Source organism: Diadema setosum, chromosome 4 (genome assembly GCF_964275005.1).
Source record: "Diadema setosum chromosome 4, eeDiaSeto1, whole genome shotgun sequence".
Taxonomy (NCBI): Eukaryota; Metazoa; Echinodermata; class Echinoidea; order Diadematoida; family Diadematidae; genus Diadema; species Diadema setosum.
Window position 1 is genome coordinate 20,040,641 of NC_092688.1, and position 9,351 is coordinate 20,049,991.

Genomic DNA, 9,351 nt, shown 5'->3' on the forward strand with positions numbered 1-9,351 from the left:
GTATGGGTCGTCGACACCAGCCATGCGGACTCCATACGAGAAAACAGAACAAGTATAAAAACCTTATTTACACCATTTTGCGGCATTCTCTTTCATGTATATTCCGTATTAGGTAAATTCAAGTATAATCCTCTTCATCAACGTAATTACTCCCGGAAAGCAAGTCAAACTGTTTGCCATATGACTGGAGGAAGGTGATACTCCTGAATGGTAGCAGACGACGTGAGACAGTATGAGGAATGTATAAACCACATGGATCCAAGCCAGGGTCGGGCGCAGGATAGTTTGCAGGCACAAACCCTTGTTGGTCGTTAGGAGTCTGCATGCGCCAAGACTAATACACGCACCACTACACTGCAGCCTCTCCCAACAAGTTGGGAGAAGCTTCAACACAGGGCCTATGGGACAGTGCCAAAGTGGTGCATGTAGTAGTCTTGGCGCAGACTCCTTTACGACCAACAAGGGTTTGTGCCTGCAAACTAGGCTGTGATGTGCAGTCGTGCATGCGGCGTGTGATGCAACCAGTGGATGCAACCCATGTACACAATCTCAGTTTGGTTGTGTACGGGTCATCGGAAGCCGCATGAACCGCATCGGCACCTGGCTTCCCACGCCACGGGCACGGCATCTGACTGGGAGCTTGAACGAGATCTTCGCGGTTTCAACGACATTCTGACTAATATTGTTGTCTAGAACCACGATGGCAGCAGGGCAAACTCTGGAGTGTCTGCTATCGCCAGCAGCGATCTCGGATCTTGTTCAATCATGGCTTCGAGAGGACATTCCGAGTTTTGATTACGGGGGATATGTGGTCGGCGAGAAGGAAGAGACAGCGGTTCTCCTCTGCAAGTCTCCCGGGGTTCTGGCGGGCGTGCCGTTCTTCAACGCCGTATTTCGCGAATTGGGCTGCGAGGTTGAATGGTGCAAAGCAGAAGGCACCTTCTTAAATCCAGTATGTGAAGTGGCTACAGTTAAAGGTAGAGCCCGAACTATTCTCATGGGCGAAAGATCTGCCCTGAACTGCCTGGCACGGGCAAGCGGAGTGGCAACTGCAGCTTCGAGGCTCACAGGTATAGCCAAGGAATCGGCATGGACTGGACAAGTCGCGGGAACGAGGAAGACAACACCGGGCTTTAGGATTGTGGAGAAGTACTCCCTGTTGGTGGGCGGGGCTGCCACCCATAGATACGACCTGTCATCCATGATAATGCTGAAAGATAATCACATTTGGTCTGCAGGAAGCATTACACAGGTGAGATGCTGTGGGAGCTGATTTATACACTCCAAGTTCAAGGAGATGAGTTTTTGATGGGATCATCATAAAAAAGGTGTATTTTAGTGATGTGTTTATCATTTAGATATAATCCCTTATCAAATTCAGTTCTTCCTCCTCTGTCATTCTCTGCTCTAACACGTTAATAGTACCACTGATGTTTGTGTTTATGATTTCTTTATTAATTTTCATCTCTTTCTTTCTCCTCAGCAGTCAGGTTCCATACCCCAAGACACTGCCAAGGAGAAATACTATGCTTATTTATTGCACTTAAGTCTTAACAATCTATTTTAGATTTAATTGTGTCTAATTTACCCTGAAAAAAGACAAATTAATGTAAAGCCATATTTCATGAAAATTCATAGAGAATTTAACTATACACCAAAATGTTTTCCTTATTAAATGTCTTGTTCTAATGTTTCAATACTTATTAGAATTTTGTTCGCTCACCCTACCCATCCAATTCCCAGGCTTTCAAGTGTTCCTACTTTTCCTACTTTTTCCTACTTTTTTACTGCTGTTCCTACTTTTCCTACTTTTTTGCTCAAAATCCTACTTTTTCCTACTTTTTCCTACTTTTTGGGTGAAAAGCCCCGCAAAAAAAAAAAAAAAAAAAAAAAAACGTGCAAGGCTACTTGAATAGTTTACATTCAGAAATGATGAGTAGACTCTAGTTGCAGATGCTTACTGGTGGCAAGAGCCTCAGTCTGTCTTCAACATGAAAGAGGGATAACACAAACCAATCAACCACAAGACTGCTGCCAGCCTCAGCTTTTGCTCCTGTGTAGATGTGATTGATCCCACTGATATTGCAACCTAGGACTTGGAGCAGTGCTCAACCAGCTCTCATCATCGTTCAAAATTACCAGGTAAGCTTCCCATATACTTAAAAGTAGAATTTGACATGTGACTTCCAAAGAATACAACTGAGAGAAAATGCCACCTACAGCCAGTTTTAATGGATGTAGAGTTCAAGCATATCATGTCTCATGCATGTGCTGGCATGCAAATCCTCAGAAACCAGAAATTTTCTTTGCTAAAATATGATTTACCACATCAGTCGTAAAGGTCATGTTAAAACAAGAAAATACACCTCCAGATCCCCTTTGCGTGAAATCCTTCAATAATATACTTGTATGTTTTGATAATAATTAACAATGATTGCAATATGACAAACTTAATAGGAAAGTAAGTTTTTCACCACAGAAACTAGATCTGGTTGATGTGAGGATGAGTAATGCCCAAGAAAGCATAGATCGGTAGGGACCCATTTGAATGAAACTTGCATATTACTGAAGCTAAATCAAAAGCACTCCGGTTACATCAGTTTGATCTTTTGGTAAGAGTTCAAGAAAAGAAAATATAAGTTGCCAAATCTGTCAAAAGAAAAAACTTTGAAGACTTATGAGGTTTAACATGAGACATATGACTTGTGATATCCATTTGAATCATGGGCATGTGGTAGATACGACTACTAGAAATCTTCCTTAATTCATCTGAAGTTAAACAGCTGAGGAAGGTTAGTCGCTGAGAAATCAGATGAACAAGAAGAAATGTTTAATTAACAGATCCCACATATTGTTAACAAGGAGTGAGAACAACAGTGATTACTTAGCGATCTTGAAAGATAAAGACTAATAGGAGAGCAGAAACCTCTTTATGAACAATCTTAAAAGTTGATGGCTTGTTACATCTTACAAGGATTGTTTAAGATGTTGAATTGTATCGTAGGTGAGACATACATTACCTCGAAGAACTTAAAGAAGAAAGTAGGAAATGGAGGAACTTCATGGAAAACAAACACAAAAACAATATTTCAGTATTGTTTAAAGATTGATTGAAGTTGAAACCATGGGACGTTGAGGTCCACTTCCTGGAGACACTTAGACAGAACTATCAGAAATATATATAGAGAAAAGCCATCTAAAGCATACAGGTGTACCTGAAAGAACCCAAACAATCAGGAAAGATAATGAATGTATATTCCACAAATAAGATCAAGTGTGTGAATGTTTTAAATTGAACTGCCAAGATCAGTTTGTTAAGTTTGGAGGAACCAACTTGCAGAAAAATTAGAAGCCATGATGTCTTTTTATTCCACAGATCTTGCAAATTTTAGTTAAGGCTGAACATCTTTTTACTACCCAGCTAGTTTGAACAAGATGCGAAAAAATGGTAGAACAGAAATCCCCTATAAGTGGTTAAAATGTGATGGATCATTTGAAGTGACATACCCAAAATATTGAACCATTTGAAAGAGTCTTGGTAAAATGTTAGACAGGAAAACTTCTTAAAGAAGACAAAAATGGATGGATGTGTATGCCAATTTTTTTGTGTCAACTTACAAAACTGTAAGTTGAAGGTGAAAAGCAAAAGAATAGTGGAGAGTATCAAAATTGAAAGGGCACAAATACACTGTATTTAAGGGGGGGGGGAGGTGAGAAATGCATGTAAATTTACAGATCATCTAACAGTGTATTTGCTATCAAATGGCCAAAAAAGTTTGTTAATTGGAATTTGCTGAGAAATCAGAGAAGCTAGCAAGGACTTACATGATAATGACAGTCACTGTTTATTCCCCAGATTTTGCAAAGAGTAGTTTATAAAATTGACAAGCTGAAATACTGAGCCACCAAAATATCTGGAGAATGAAAAGCAGAATCTAAACCTTGTAAAATTTCAAAGGATATAATATTCTCAAAATTTTATGAAGAAGTTTGATTTCAAGAATATTGAATGAGCTTAAAAGTGTCTGGAATGATATTGCAAAATGGAGAAACTTCCTGAAAAGATCAAATAGCTGTATGTGTATTCCACAAAAAGGGTCATGATGAGCTGAAAAGAAGTTGAATGTAAAGAATTATTAACTATCTGCAGTGAATTTGGCAAAGATTGCAAACAGTAGACAGTCATTGCAAAGTACAGAATGATAAGTTTCTACCATTCTTTCTAAATTAACAAATGTAAGTTCATTCAAGAATAAATAAAATGTAGCATCTACAGAACACCAAAGAAATGAAATCTGATTTATTTGTTATCCACAGAAAAAAAAAATAGAGTCATTTTTGCTACCTATAAATTCGGTAAGACTACAGACAATAAGAAACAAAAAGCAGATGTACATACATGCTCCTCACATATTGTAAAGTGGAGTCATTTGGTTATATTAGTCTTCTGTTACTCTACATGTGACAATACTACAAGTTTGTACATTGCCCTGATTGATACTGAAATGTAAAGTATTTGCTTTTCTCTCTCTCTCTCTCTTTGGATGTTTTGTGTTCTATTTGTTAAAGTGTTTCAAATTGAGCTTGCCTTATGTTTCCATCTATATCATATGATTATACCAAGATAATCTATATTATTGGAAATTCAGTGGTGGACAATGTGCCATAAAGTCACAGTATTTGAGTGTGTAGATTTGTAGTGGGCCAGGATTTGCAAAATAAAGATGTTAATATAATGCATTGTTAGATATAACTTCACTTCGTAAGGCCTCACTGTCATGGGGAAAACCCATTCCTCATGCATGTCTTGCCAGAAATGTAATATGATAACACATGCTCTCAGAGACTAATACTGACAGCTACTTATAAGAAGTTAAAATTATCCTGTTATTTTAAAATGTTTGAACACATGTTATTTGCTTACATGTATTTGAAATTGAAGGTCTCTTGAAAAGTTAGTATTTTGCTTATCTCATGGTCATTTAGCTGGAACTTGAAAGCATACTAATCTTGTCTTAAGCATCATTTGAATAGCTTTGTCAAACATCCTTATTTCCAGTCTTCTTCACACTTTGAAGTGAGACATATCTTCACAACTTCAAATGAGTGTAGATAAAAGTATCATCTTTTTTAATTGCTTTTGTCAAATATCCTTATTTCCAATCTTTTTTCACATTTTGAAGTGAAACACATATCTTCACAACTTCAAAACATTCAAATGAATGTAGATAAAAGATGTCATCTTTTAAGTATGGAAGTGTATAACATACCTTTGGCATTAATGTATAACTTACACATCATGGAATGTTAAATGACATATTTTGTGGGATGATATGTGACCGTGCTTCACAAAATCAACAATAAGTCGCACACACTGATTTTGTGTTAGGACTAAAAATAGGTGATATGGGCCAACCCAACCAATCTTGAGTTTTTCATAGTTTCTGGAAGAGCAAGTCTTCTATATTATACTGAAGTTTGGGATCATAAAAAGAAAGGGAAATTGTGTTTTTAGCAATTTTTTTCTGGAACACTTTTGGGTAGAATAGTGTGATTAGGTGTTTCTCATAGAGTCCTCTTTTCATTTCTTAAAAACTCTGTCCATACTCTTAACTTTCAACTCCAACAACTTTAGAAAGGATGATGATACTGCTTTGAAAATTGGCATTGATCATCTACAGAATATATTAATAAAGCATGCACAGCTTAATCAGATAATCTCTTCATTGTTGTTGCTCCAGTGGTTAACATCCTGTTATTTGTTCCATTCATTGCAGAGCTAGCACGGCTTGATAAAGATTAAGCACTTGAAAAAACGCCATACTTCAGAGCCCCTTTTCTCAGTTCACATTTTCCAGAGTGTGTGCTTTCATTCCGATATTAGGAGAGGTTAGGAGAATCCATTTGAATCGAGTTATACATCATTTTAAAGCTTAAAGTTTGCTCCTTCAGAATCTGCTCTTAACTAAAAATCCATGTCTGGCGACTTTTTGTCGGTGTTGTGATGCAGGGTCACATACTATTGTATATGGAAGGTGTTCATGTCAATCACAGAATGATGTCTTTCCTATGCAAGTATTGCAGTAAGTTATCAAGATTTATATCGCCTGTTCTGTTGAACATGCATTTGTGTTTGTTTCCTGACATTGTTCTAATGAATGTCTGCCTTTGTTGTATTTTTCAGGCTCTCCCAGGAGCAAAAGTGAGGCTGAGGCAGCAGGGTTGTGAGTACAAATTAAGATGTATTTGTAACATCAAGAGTTCTGGTGAGTATCGACAAAAACTACTCCAAAAAGCCTGCACATATCCTGATTTATTCCTACTTTTTTTTCTAATGTCCTACTTTTCCCCTCTCATGTCCTACTTTTTCCTACTTTTTCAGAGATTCTGTTCCTACTTTATTCCTACTTTTTTACATTATCCCGCTTGAAAGCCTGTCATACCCTTCTTTGAATATGAAATTCAAGTAAAATACCTCTGATCAGGATCGAGATCAAATCTTCAAGTTCATTTATTTTGTTAATGGCCACAAAGGCATTTATTTGCATCATAGAAAGAATCATTCCTTTGGAAATTTTTAACACTTTATCATTTTGCAGTACCATGGGTAATAAATTTGCAAGTCAAATTATAACTTATCATGAGAAACTTAGCATGATGGGCCAATTGAGGTCAGATTTTGTCATGACAGTGTATAATGCAGGCATACTCATAATTCTTAACCCGTTGGGGATGGGCTAATTTTGCTACAACACGCATTTCCCATAGACCCCTGCCCAAGTATACTCGGGACTCATCCTCAATGGGTTAAAGGTCCTGTTTACCTTTGGGAGCAGTGAATAAAATTTTGTTCAAGATATCGCATTTGATGTATGTGTAGGTCTGTTGTATCACACAACATCCTACCATATAAAATTTTCGCAATAAAGCCTAAAATATAGGAGACATCAGTATTTTTCTCAATAAACCATAACTGTAGATGGTTTAGTCTGGAAATATTTTTTATCTTTAAACTATTGTTCACATGTTATGTATTTAACAACACTTGACATCGATTACACTGTATATGGATTCAAATCTTAATTTACAGTGGTTGTTTCTATCCCTAACACAATTTTAGAACTGTTTAATAAGGGGTTTTTTGTTTCATCTGCAAATGGTAAAGTATGCCTTTAATAAACCAATATTGCTTTCTGTAAAGTCACATTAACTGGAGGAATTTTTTATTGAAAGAAACCTGTCGATAAGTTTGAGATGTTATTTGTTATCTAGTTTCGTGCCATGTGGCCTACCAAAAATTAAGCACTCTGATCTCACAGCAAAAGATTTAACCCTAACCAGGCCGGGCTTTTTTGGGTGTTCTGTGGCCGGGGAGGGGTTGATTCAACCCCCCCCCCGAGATCTCGGCTGTCGATCGTGCAATCGCCATGAAATTTGGCACGTGCATTACCTGTGCCGTAATCTACCAAGCTATACAAAAAGAAATGGAAATTTTCGTCATAATGATTAATTATGCTAATATATGCATAAAATCATACATTTTGCTCTAAATCAGAAATTAAAGCTCCTAGAATCCTAATTTTTGATGAAAAAATTCTTTGTAGCATTCCTAACAATGTACATAAAAAAAAATTTGGTATCAAAATCAATTTCTTATGTATTTTATTGTTTTATGAATTTCTTATGTATTTCACTGTTTTTTCGACCTTTTGTTTTATCATTTTTTTTTCGCAAAATTTATGACAGAACCTATATCAAGCATAATTATGCTAAAATTAAATAGTTTCAGCCTATAAAAGTGAAAATAATCATATCTTTATGAATAAGAAGAGAAAACTCCATTTGCATAGACTTTATACACAAAATCACGTTTTTGAGCCATTTTCGGTCTGACAGGCATGTATAAAACGTTATGCAGCGTCGTAACGGTATGCACGATTTTCGCGAAAATGGTGTCAAAAGATGTGCGAGACTTGAAAGTAAAAAGTCAGCGAACGGCGCGGAGTAGTGGTGAAAAATGTCGAGGGGGGGGTTGATTCAACCCCCCCCCCCCCCCGGCCTTTTTAGGGTTAATGTATACCAAGGATGAAAGTTTGTGCATGGATGGTGGGAGAAGCTATAATATTGCATTATTTGTGTGACCAACTCTCTGCCTACCAGGCAGTGAAGAATGCCAGACAGACCGGAGGATTCTCAATCAAGATTGAGGTGGAATGCCGGAGTCTGGAGGAGGCCCGCAAGGCGGCATCGGCCGGAGCAGAGATCATCATGTTGGACAATTTTACACCAGAGGTAAGATTTCCTCCAATCAGTGATGACTGGTAACATAATGTGCAACTTGAGCAGGATTTGACACAAGTCTATTTAGATAGCAGTCAACCCGCAGAATATGTGAGGGAAAATGTAGTTGCAGGCATGAGTTTTGAGAAAATATTGAACCACAGAATGTCACCACCCCCCCCCCCCCCCATCAACACTACCACCAAAATGATGATAATAATAATGATAATGATACAAGCAAAATGCATCACAAATCAAGCTGAGATTTCCTAACAATACATAAAAAAAATGTACAATTACACCAGAGAATTTAGAGCATCATGTATCATGGTACAATATGAAATTGATGGACGATTAGTCATGGAATTAGGAAGACGTTATTGTTCATGATCATTATGGCCAATTATGGTAAGTGCATGAGTTCTGTCGTCTGTTTTTTGTTTTGTTTTTTGTTTTTGTTTTCATGAACAGGGCTAACAAACTTGTGAGGTAAGTAAGAATGTGAAACTCAATTACAAATTTGGTGATGTCCCCATTGTTTCTCTCCTTAATGTGATATCTGGCCCAGGCTGCCACTTCTGCTGCTGCCCAGCTAAAGGGCGAATTTCCTCACATCACTGTGGAAGCCAGTGGAGGGATAACGGAAGAGACGATACGTGACTTCATGAAACCAAACATTGATGTCATCTCCACGAGCCGACTGACTCAGGGCTATTCTGTAGTTGATTTCTCTCTCAAGATTAAAAAGGAGGGTCATGACCCCAGCAATCCTGTTGTTCGAAGTTGATGAGAATTCTTAAAGGGGAAATCCAGGACAAACAAAAGTTAGTCCATAAAGACAGAGTCAGATCTTACAAGCACAACAGTGAAAGTTTGATCAAAATGGGATGAAAATTATAAAGGAAGTTGTGAAATTGTGAAGTTTTGCTAATTTTCACAAAACAGTCCTTGAACAGTCAGTATGGATATGCAAATAGTGAATTTGTGATGTCATCCCCTCACAATTTGTCATAAATTATGTGCACTTAAAACCTTGGAATTTCACATTTTTATCAAATTAGCAAATCTTGG

At 37.4% G+C, this 9,351-nt stretch overlaps 1 protein-coding gene across 1 annotated transcript; it reads left to right on the forward strand.

Moving 5' to 3' along the window:
• The first annotated feature begins 700 nt into the window (after window positions 1–700).
• On the forward strand, window positions 701–9,135 carry LOC140227685 (nicotinate-nucleotide pyrophosphorylase [carboxylating]-like). The gene is made up of 3 exons (XM_072308100.1): window positions 701–1,252; window positions 8,161–8,292; window positions 8,849–9,135. Exons 1-3 carry the CDS (start codon window positions 701–703, stop codon window positions 9,065–9,067), a joined length of 903 nt encoding a protein of 300 aa, XP_072164201.1. The 3' UTR covers window positions 9,068–9,135.
• Window positions 9,136–9,351: the final 216 nt, after the last annotated feature.